Source organism: Chelonoidis abingdonii, chromosome 3 (assembly GCF_003597395.2).
Source record: "Chelonoidis abingdonii isolate Lonesome George chromosome 3, CheloAbing_2.0, whole genome shotgun sequence".
Classification (NCBI taxonomy): Eukaryota; Metazoa; Chordata; order Testudines; family Testudinidae; genus Chelonoidis; species Chelonoidis abingdonii.
The window spans coordinates 143,858,186-143,869,518 of record NC_133771.1 but is presented as its reverse complement, the minus strand read 5'-3'; the positions used below and the strand labels follow the sequence as shown (position 1 = coordinate 143,869,518).

The 11,333-nt window shown below is 41.2% G+C and overlaps 1 protein-coding gene across 1 annotated transcript in view; it reads left to right on the top strand.

Moving 5' to 3' along the window:
- GREM2 (gremlin 2, DAN family BMP antagonist) overlaps window positions 1-11,125 on the top strand; it is a 55,540-nt gene extending 44,415 nt beyond the window's left edge. The window contains exon 2 of the mRNA XM_032774268.2: window positions 10,027-11,125. Within this exon, the coding sequence (XP_032630159.1) occupies window positions 10,028-10,534 (507 nt within the window). The 5' untranslated portion in view covers window position 10,027 and the 3' untranslated portion in view covers window positions 10,535-11,125. The remainder of the gene's footprint in view (window positions 1-10,026) is intronic.
- The last annotated feature ends 208 nt before the right edge of the window (window positions 11,126-11,333 follow it).

The window sequence follows — 11,333 nt, the reverse complement described above, 5'->3', positions numbered from 1 at the left end:
TGCGAGCGCGCCTCTCAGTGTCTGTTAGAGTAGAAACTGTGCTCTCTCCTTTTCTCCCCCCCCCCCCAATAAAACAAATAAATGCTGATGTAGTGATATGCAATGGCAAAAATGTCTTTCCTGTTACAAGTTTGGCCCCTCATCACAAATAAGTAGCCAACTTGATAGCATTCCATATCACTGCACTTTTATTCCACTTTATTTTTCCTCTTTTTAAACATTATGTCCTTAGGATTTCTATATATCTAATGGTGGTATTAAGTTCTGCCTGCATCACTGGCAAGTGGTATGTAAATCTTTGGGAAGCATTGGAATTTATCAAGGTGGCTATGTGTTTTGGCATTTGTATCCCCAAAGAAGACAACCAAAGTATGCATGGCTCCAAGACTTTAGTTTTATTATTCAGTGTCTTAAGGGACCCAGTAATTTATATCTGAGGCATTACGGACCAACACTGAAAGACTTCTACCGGTTCTCCCTTCCTTCACCCTTGAAAAATGAGAAACTTCTCTGTCCTTCCACTGCCACTTCAAAAAGGAAAGTGAAGCAGGAGTTTTGGAGCTCTGCAAGATAAGAGAAGCCCAAGCTGTGGAGAGCGTAGTATCGTAGATCTGTAATTAACTGTTTAAATCCATATCATTCCTGGCAGGAGATCAGTTCAGAGAAAAATTATGTGATCTCTAACTCTGGCACTGATGATGAACTGAGCAGCTGTATTCAAAACTGCCTGAGCTTAGCTTAACTGAATAGCCAAGAAGCACATAGTTGTACCACTTGGAGAATAAATGTTTACAACTAAGTGGCACAACACTTCTACTTAGTGGTACAACTCTAGAGGCAACTACCAAGGATGTAGTTTGATCTGGCACTGAAAAGCCTAATGCTACAGCAAGTTGGTATCTTACATCTGGGTGGGGGTTACCTTTAAGTCTTCCTTACAGCCTCCCCCACACCAAAAATAAAGTAACTAGCAAATTATACAATGTTGAACATGCCTTGAGGGAGATGGAAGTTTTTCCTACCTCTGTTGCAGGTAACTTGACACTCTGATGTCTGAGGCATGCTTGTGCGGGGAGGAGGGAAAGAGTGTGTGGGGAGAAGGTTGAGTGCTACATAAATCACACACTCCAAGAATTCCCTCAACTCTTTCCCTGGAGCCTGGGAGTTCTCCTAGCAGCTTATCTTGGACGTGGTGTGGCCCTCACAACCACCTCTCATATCTTCAGGATTTGCGAGGGGCTCCCTACTTTAACACTGAAAAGGTTTTTCAGCACATCAACCTCTAATGGTTGCTGCCTATTTCCATAGAATGATCTTTTGGGGCAGTGTGTGAGCCAAGTTTCCAGTAGCTCAGTGGAAGCAAGGGACATTTGTGTCTGAGCTTAGAACTGGCCCATAATGGCTGGTGCAGTAACCAGGGAATACACTGGAGCTCTCTAGAACGAGCTCCTGAGAGAGTATGGGGTTTCTCTTTCCTAACATTTAGGGCTGTTCTTCACTATGGAGAGGTCAATGCTTCTGCAATTGATGCAGCAGGGGTCGATTTAGTGGCTCTAGTGAAGACCTGCTAAATCAATGGCAGAACACTCTCCAGTCCCCAGTACTCCAGGTCCCTGAGACAATGACAGGAGAGCGTCTCCTGTCAACCCAGTGCAGTGTAGGTACCGTGGTAAGTTGACCTAAGCTACATCAATTCCAGCTACATTATTCACATAGCTGGAGAAGCGTAACTTAGGTCAAGTATCAGAGGGGTAGCCATGTTAGTCTGGATCTGTAAAAGCAGCAGTGTGTCCTGTGGCACCTTGTAGACTAACAGACGTATTGGAGTATGAGCTTTCGTGGGTGAATACCCACCTCGTCGGATGCATCCGACGAAGTGGGTATTCACCCACGAAAGCTCATACTCCAATACGTCTGTTAGTCTACAAGGTGCCACAGGACTCTTTGCAACTTAGGTCAATTTACCTTAGTAGTGAAGACAAGCCCATAGTATTAGTCCATGTTTAGGGACATAACAGAACCTACTGATTTAAACAGTGTTCTAGTAAAGAACGTACAGTGCCTTAGCATGGATACAAGGGCTAACAAGCAGATCACAACCCTCTGGAATGTCGGACTGCTTAAGAAGATCTCTGAATTTCACATCACCTGTGACTTTTTAATTCTTTTTATATAGAGAGACATGAGCAGTGTCTCCACTGAAGCCCAAGGCACATGGAGAGTTTCTAGTCCAGGAAAAATGACCCCAAATCCTCCCAATTGTACTGACTCTGCTCCTGGCACAAGCTGTTCACTTTCAGAAACTCGGAAGGATAGCTCTTTCCAATGCAAATGCATAGACAAAATTAAGGGTTACATTTTTTTCCCCAAAGGTTTGCCTCACTCTTGCAGCAGAATTTGATTATAAAACTTTCTTCTGTGGTTGAATCAGTGGCATAAGCCAAAGAAGGTATATCTGTACATGACTTAAAAGTATTCTGATCTTTTACCACAATTCATTTTGTAGATACATTTTTGTTGATACCAAGTGTGCTAGCCTTCAACCTGGTAAAAACAATGCCCCGTGCATGTTATAGTAGGGCTAGAATGTGAGGAAGCAGCAATTTCTAACATGTTAGCAATGAACCACACTAGAGCTGTACCCCAGAATTCCAGTAGGAACACCTTTGTCTCCATGTGCAGATTAGCATAATTGATTAGATGCATTAAGAGGAAGGGGAGACCTGGGAACTGAGCTCAGTTTCCCAAGAACACAATCTGTTAGCTTGGGGTGAAATTACTATGGAATTTAATTCTGTTTTGGTCCTCTTTTGTCTGAACCAGTTTGCTAGTCCCCAAATCTTCCAACTGTTTTTGTGCAATACATGCTATTGTCGTCTTAGAAGACTGAGCCAGATTTTCATCTGGTTTAAATCCACATAACCCCATGGAAATCAATGGTGTTATGCAGCTTACACCAGAAGAGGATCTGGCCCATTTGTCTGCCATCACTTCAGAATCTTTAGTCAAACAGTGTCTATGGCTCCTTACTGCAAGGTAGACGTTCACACTAATTGCCAAAAAAAGGTAGTTAGAAAGTATTAATGGAGCTTCTTTGCTTCTAGGGCAAAGTACATTACTCTTCTGTTACATCATAGTCCTTCTGATAGTGGTCATGTACGTACCTCTGAAGTGATCCCTAATATGTATGGTCCTCAAACTCTTCATTACAGATCAGACAATGACTAGTTTGGCCGCAAGTGTTGTTTGGAAAAGTTTTGAATACATTTAAAGTATTGGGTTTTATGTTTTCCCTTCTTATATGTTTTGCAGTTGCAAGGGTTCTAGGATTGGGCATTTTAGTGGTTTGAAAATTCATTAAATGGTGGAAACAGCCTTCTAGCGTAAAGGCCAGTGCCATTGCAACAGGATGGATAGAGTTCAGTGCTCAGATGACTTCATGCTGCTAATATGAAATCACAGCAGCACAGGAGTCTCCAAACGAGCACTTAAAGTGAGACGGTAGCACTGGATCCCGTCTTTTTACAAAGATCCCTGACTGGGCATCTTTAGTTCAACTAATCTCCAAAATCATATGTAACTAATAATAAAAAAAAAAAAAAAAATGGAGAAAGTAGCATTTTGTCTCCATGGCAACGAATAAGAATTCTTTGCTTCACACACCTACTTTAAGTGTTAGAACTTGACATCTTATTTCCAATTTATTTTATCTGTCTTTGTTTAACAGAAATACTGTCTCATCTTAAATACTGAGGAAAGATTAAGGGCTAAAGCCCTGAATATCTAAATAACATGTGCACGCATATATATATATAATAAAAATATGGTTATTTCTCTCTCATGTAACTTTTCTCTTCCCCATTCTAGCCCTAAAGCAAAACAAAGGTTGCAAAGTAAACCTCTCCATAATAGAGATGCCGTTGAATGGCTGACTTTACTTATGGCTCCATGTGCATATCTCTTTAGAGTGCTAGAAGAGATGATCTAGTCAGACCACTTGCATAATACAGGCATGGTACACATTAAAAGGATTTAAAAACTGATTAACTGATAGGTCTCAAAATGTAACAGTAAACATGGAATCATCAAGTGAGTGTGTTTCCAGTGGGGGTCCTGCAGGGATTGGTTCTTGTCCATATGCTATTTTAACATTTTTATCAGTGATTTGCAAGAAAATGTAACATTGTCACTGAAAAAGCTTGCAGATGACACATAAATTAGGGGATAGTAGATAATGAAAAGGACAGGTCGCTGGTTCAGAGTGATCTGGATTGCTTGGTAACCTGGGCACAAGCAAACAATATGCATTTTAATATTGCTAAATGTAAATGTATAAAACTAGGAACAAAGAATGTAGGCCATACTTACAGAATGGGGGAATCTATACTGGGACGTAGTGACTGAAAAAGATTTGGAGATTGTGGTAGATAATTAGTTGAACATGAGTTCTCTGTGTGATTCTGTGGCCAAAAGATCTAATGTAATTTTGGGATGCATAAACGGGAGAATCTCAAGTAGGAATGGAGGTTTGTTTTTTTTAACCTCTGTATTTGTGTGACTGATGCTGGAATACATGTCCAGTTCTGATATCCACCATTCAAGTAAAATGTTGGTAAATTGGACACGGTTCAGGTACGTATTTATAGAATAGACATTTATCATATCTCCTCTTGGATAAGCTAACCAAATCCAGTCTTTTTTAAAAAGTGTTTTACTCTGAAAAGGTTTTCCAGACCTTGAATCATTCTTGTGCCTCTTTGGTGAACCCTTTTCCAGTTTTTCAATAGCCTTTTTGAAGTGTAGACACCAGAACTGGCCACTGTATTCCATTATGGGTCTCATTAATGCCCCCTCCCCACAGGTAATTACACCTCTCTACTGCTATTTGTTATTACCATTTCTATATATCCAAGAATTGAATTTGTCCTCTTAGCTGCATCATCACAATTTAAATGTGGCTTCTAAGATTACAGAACATAATTAAAGCTGAACTGGAACAGGACTTTCTAGTTCGCAAAATAGACTGAAGAACTTGATTTTTTTTTTTTTTCATCATTCAATAGTGGTTTCAGGAAAAAAAAAATCTCTAAGGTGTTTGTGCAAGAGCTACATACCTACTCAGCTAGGAGACAGCCAGGCAGCCTAGCTACTCACCTTCCAGGAAATGAGGAGCTGGCAAGGTGGTAAAACCACTGCCTGGGGAGCTGGGTCGTACCAGGTGAGCTGCTGAGGAGCAATTAGCGGGAGCTGAGAGGAAACTAGACATCTGTCCAATGACAGTTTGAAATCAATATGTTCCCATGTTGCTATTGCCAAATCAGTATATTCTGCCAGGAAAACATTCCACTGGAAAATTTCTGACCAGCTCTAAGTATAATATGTAAGCTGGAAGCTCTTAGATGGCTGCATGTATTGTACTTGACTCACTACAGAGCTAAGTTGAATACTTCAATAAGTTACAAATAACTTAACCTTAATTATCAACTAACCTTTACAAGCTTCCGGAAGATCCAGTGCCATGGGATTAGGAAGCCTACAGAGACAGATGAGCATAAATGGGTGACCCCCTGGCCTCACTGAGTAAAACCCTTATTAACTTCAATGGCTAGAATTTCACTGAATCTGAGTGTCTGTCTGTTAATAGCATTGTTCATGTCTTACAAATATATTCAAGCTTAAATGCTTGTTTTCTTGTCAAGCTGCTGCTGTCGCCCTCTAAGAATAGAATGGGGGTGGTCTAATGTTGTCCCACTCTGTTAGAAAGTGTTGGAATCCTGCAGGTCACTGCTACTTAGGCTGTGCCTGCACTAGCACTTTTGTCAGTATAACTTTCAGGGTATGAACAAAACACACCCCTGAGCGACACAGGTTACACTGACCTAAGCGTCAGTATGGACTGTGCTATGTCGGTGTGAGAGCTGCTCCCGCTGATATAGTTACCACCTCTCACAGAGGTGGTTTTGTTATGTCAATGGGAGAGCTCTCTCCTGTCAGCTTACAGCGTCTTCATCAGACACACTGCAGTGGCACAGCTGCAGTGCTGCATGTGTAGACAAGGCCTTCGATCCTGCTAGCTCACTGGAGGAGACATGGCTTATTAAACTCCTTTCCTCCTCCTCACCACAGATTCAAGAGGTGGGACTAGCCTTCTACCAAAGGGAGCTAGATTTTAGGAGATGTGCCACAAGAGTCCTCACTTAAGAACTTTTGTGGGCACTGATCGTAGCAGCCAACCTAGGGGAGAACTCTTTGTGATGATATTTTTCTAAGTGATATTTAACCTCTAAACGGTAAGTGTGATTTCTGCTGGCAGAAGGGTGAGATCTCCGCCCACACATTATACCCTCAGTGATTTCCAAGTTTGTATTATTCGTGCAGTAGTTGCTCCTTGTCATGGCATTTTGCAGCTGTTAATGAATAGCAAAGGAGGATCCTGACTTTACAAGCTGTATTTACGTGTTTAAAGTCAGGAGGCTTTTTTAATCTTAAGGACAAATCACTAGTGGCCAAAACTTTGTGTCTTTCCAAAGCTCACTTTTTGTAGTGCATGTGATTAAGGCCTGATCTCTTGTTAGAAGGCAGGGCTTATTTTCCATGGGAATATTATGACTCTGTAGATCATTGTAGCTATAAACGTTGTTTTAAAAAACCTCTCATGATTTACATACTTTTTCATGATTGTTTAGGGTATTTATAAGAACCTAAAGTTGATCTATTGTCCACTATCTCACAGTTCCAAATTCAACACATGCAATAGAAATGCAGCTGAGCCAAAGACATTGGGCCCAATTCTTTTCTGTACCTTGATACACTTGGCAATGGCTTGGCCAGGGAACAAGTTACAGCCTCTTGTTTGTCAAGGTGCCCTAGCTCAAGCTCTTATTTAAGTTACAACATTGTAGGGGCTTCTGGTTTCACTTATAACAGCTGGCTATGGTCCTTAAGCAGCTTTATGCCCTCTAGGAATTGTCATAGGGAAGCTTACCTCTGCTCTATTTCTATGCTGCAAGTAAGGATGGTGTGAAGATGGTCTCCACTGCCTTAATGTTAATTGAGATTTTTCCCCTTTGCTGGAGGAATTCTCACCTGGCCAGATTAAATCCCCTTTGTGAATCTTGGGTAGAATAGAACTGGGTCTGAGGCTCTGGCCCATTATTGCCAGCAGTCTATATTCAGTGGACCCAACCTATTCAGAAACAAAATCAACTTAACATTCATCATGTTACTTTTGCATTTTTGGAGTAGGCTCACTTAAGAATTCTCCAAAATGCTTCTGTGCTTTCATTGAGGTGGTGTGGTGTGTGTGTGTTGTGCTGGTTACCTGGAACATATAGTCCATGGAATGTTTCTGTCACCAGGTTGTATGTACCTTTTTTTTCTTGAATACAGTTTGTGTTGCTAACAGTGCCTGGGTTTAAGAGGGGGCAATTTGCAGGTTAGCACGGTTCTGTGATGATCTAAAAGGATGCACAACACTTTGACCTACCAGTTTAGGACAGAGTAATACACTCTTTGTGAACATCTTAAAAATCCAGATTTGATAGGGATCAAATGATAGAAATAGCTGGTGTGTGCATATCTGACTACTAAAATGCTTGGTTACATGTACTGCAGAGTTCAGTTTCTGATAACCTTACAACAGTGGCTTTGAGTAATAATACTTTATTAGTGATAAACATGGATTTTACTGGATAAATCCTGGCTCATTATTCGATCGCATGGCCCTCATTCTCTAGGTAGAAGCTGTTTCAGTAATTGTTAAGCTACTATAATTTCATGCCTTTTTTCATAGACTCTCAGAACTGGTAGGGCTGGAAGAGACCTGCAGTATTATTGGGCTTCTACACTACCCCTTTCTGGAGGAAGTTTAATCAGGCATTTAAAATCTCTGAACAGTTGCACTGAGATCTTGATGGCACTTCTTTTTTTTCAGAAGGGGTTTTGAATCCCAGTATTTGATACTAACAATGATCTAGTTTATAGTGGAAGCTCACTGATCTGTGCAGTTTGTAATTTATGTCTAATTGGATCTCCCCACTCAAGATGTAGTAGTGCTGTGGCTATTATTTTTTTGGTGAGGATGGGAGGGTAAGTGGAGTGGGTCTGTTTTTTCTGTAAGACATGAATTTGTAATTGTGTGGGGGACTTGTGTCTGTGTCTTGACCCAAGTAGAGAATGCATGTTCATAAACAACATTGGGATCAATTATTTCACCCATTACTGGAGTGCAGCCATAAATGCAGTTTGAGGAAGTGTGGGACATCTATATCAAGCTGAAACTAAATGTTGGACTGTAGCTATCTGATTAGGTTTTGGCTTGGATACCAGGATTAACATCCAGTGGTCTTGATGGAAAGATTCTGTGCAGATTCACCAAGAGTTTTATCCAGTCTCCATCTGAGTATTAATTTGCTGAAAGTTAAGCATTTTGAAAAAAGGCCATTTATTTAAAGCACCCTAAATATCAATGGACACTTAGTACCTTTGCAAGCCAGTTTGCTTAAGAACTAAATCAGAGGAAACTGTCACTTACCACAATATTAGTCTACTCTAGTGTCTCTATTGCCATACATTTTCTTGTTCCTATTTCCTCTGGGAGGCAGAAATACTTTTGAGTGTTGTGAAGGTTTAGGCCTAACTTATCAAAGTGAATTCTGTACAAGTGGCCTAACTTCCTCCTGCAGAGAGTGGTGACCTTCAGGAACTGAAAACTTGCCAGACTGGGATCAAATGACTGGTTCATGAAATCCAGTGGTCTGCCTCTAACAGGGGCCTGTTCCAGCTGCAGGAAACTGTAATGGACAATTGTGGAATAATCTGCCCACTGGGAAAATTTCTTAATGTCTCAGTTAGTGATTGGCTTATTCTTTGTAAAGTGAGTGTTTTACATCTTTTTCTAAAAAAAAGTCTCATCCATATGTATGCGTCTCTTAATTGTACTAAATTATTTACCTAAAAGACCTTGTAGCAATGAGTCTAATAGATTAACAGTGTATTGTACTCGTATATTTCCTTGTAATATTCTTGCATTTGCTGCCTTTCAATTTTGTGGCTGCTTGGAGCCACTTGGGAATATATAGGTTCACTCTTACAGTGAAATACATAAAACCCCAGAAACTTGAGGAAAAAATGTGAAAGTGACTATTCTGGTAGATACCTCTTGATACTTGACTGTATTATGATTTGGAACTAGACAAGAATTGGAACCCCAAAGCTTGAAATAGTAAAATGTGAATTCACAGTAGATCATCCTTTCTTCCTTTCCCCTCTGATCGAGTTTGCACAAATGGGATTTCAGGAGACTGGCAGACTTCATCTGACTTCTGAAACTTAGCCAACTGGTCTCCCAGTTGTTCCTGGTGGGAAGAAGTTAGTTCACATCTAGCTTCTGTTAACTGACTGGTTTGCACAGTTGACCAATAAGGTGGTCAAATTATCAATTTATCAGTGAGAAAATGGTAGTTAGAAGACGTAGTGAATTCTTATGTAGGTTGGGCCCTGTCTCCCAATGGCCAGAAACCCATCCTCCTGGCATACTTGGTGACCAATGAGCCCTAAAAACTAGCCATTCTCCTAGGGAACTAAACAGATTTCAAAAGTCATCATATCCCAGCTCTATTAATAGAATGTGTAGACTTGAATACGATGGAAAGAAATCTGTATATTGGGCTCAATACAAGAGTAAGTGGATAAAATTCTGTGGCCTGTGTTAAGCAGGAGATCAGACTAGATAATCTACTGGTCCCTTCATTTCTTCATTGACAAATCCTGTGTATAACACTTGATTTTTTTTTGAAACATGATGGCAGGGAAGTTTTCAAGGGGGAAGAAGAAACAGACTTCAGTTATGGCAAGTTGAAAATGTTTCCTTTCTCCTAAGGTGAAGAATACAATAGTCATATCTATAACTCTTAGTGAACACTGTCTAGCTGTTGCTGGGATGGGCAAATATCTGTGCAGATAAAATAAAGGCAAATTGTGCTGAAGTGTTATGTCTTCTAACCTTCACTTGTATTATTCTTGCAGGATGCTCTGGAAACTTGCCTTATCTGTTTTTCTGGTGGCGACCTTGGTTAAAGTAACAGATACCAGGAAAAACCGTCCTGCAGGAGCAATTCCATCTCCCTACAAAGACAGCACAAGCAACAACTCAGAGAGGAGGCAGCATCTGAACAAAGAAGTACTGGCCTCCAGCCAGGAGGCCTTGGTGGTCACTGAGAGGAAGTACCTTAAAAGTGACTGGTGCAAAACCCAACCCCTGCGGCAGACTGTCAGCGAGGAGGGCTGCATAAGCCGCACCATCATCAACCGTTTCTGCTATGGCCAGTGCAACTCCTTCTACATCCCCCGGCATGTGAAAAAGGATGAGGAATCCTTCCAGTCCTGTGCTTTCTGCAAGCCTCAGAAAGTCACCTCCTTCACTGTGGAGCTGGAGTGCCCTGAGCTGGATCCACCTTTCCGACTCAAGAAAATCCAGAAAGTCAAGCAGTGCAGGTGTATGTCTGTGAACCTCAGCAACTCGGACAAACAGTGAAAGCAGGTATGTGGCTACTGCTTGGCATCACCCCATCGGATTTGCTGCTGTCTCTCATCTTCCCTGAGCAGACTCATTGTCTGGTTTTTTTTTTCTTCAGGATGCATCTTTCTAGCACGGAAGGCTCACTTGTCATTTGCCTACTGGAACTAAAATTTGTCCTGGGCTATGTTAGGCACCTTGCCATAAAACCTCAGCATATTTCCAATATAATCCTCTTAAAATTGAATTTTAAGGGTGGAGCCGGCCCCTCCGAATTTGGGACTGATCATCTAGGTGACCCAATGGCTGAATCCAGCATTAACATTTCCACTATGTGGGAAAAACCCTCTGCCCTACACTCCAGTCCTTTCTGTGGGAAGAAAATGTGTCTCGTTACCTTTGCCATCTCACTCAGTGTTCAGTCTGGAGCTTTTCACCTTCATATTTAAGCACTTAGTGCTGCCAGCTGCAGCTGTGAGGTGCAGCTATGGGATACAGTAGAGTACTAAAAGAAAATGAGAGGCTGCGAGCATGATGAGAGAACTCTAACTGTAGGATGACAGAATGGCTCTGCGCTCCTTGTCTGAGATGGAGATGAGCATGGGGAGAGGGAACCCTCTCAGCAGCTACCGCTTTTCCATCAGCAGACTGAAGATGGATTCTTGTGCTGCTGCAATTTGACTATATCAAACACACAGTCTCTACAGCGATGTTTGTTTATTTTGTAACCTAGCTATAGTAAAGTTGTTTAAAATATTATTAGACCTAGCCATGTATATTTTTCTTCTGGCGGAATATTCCAAAGATTAGATTAAAG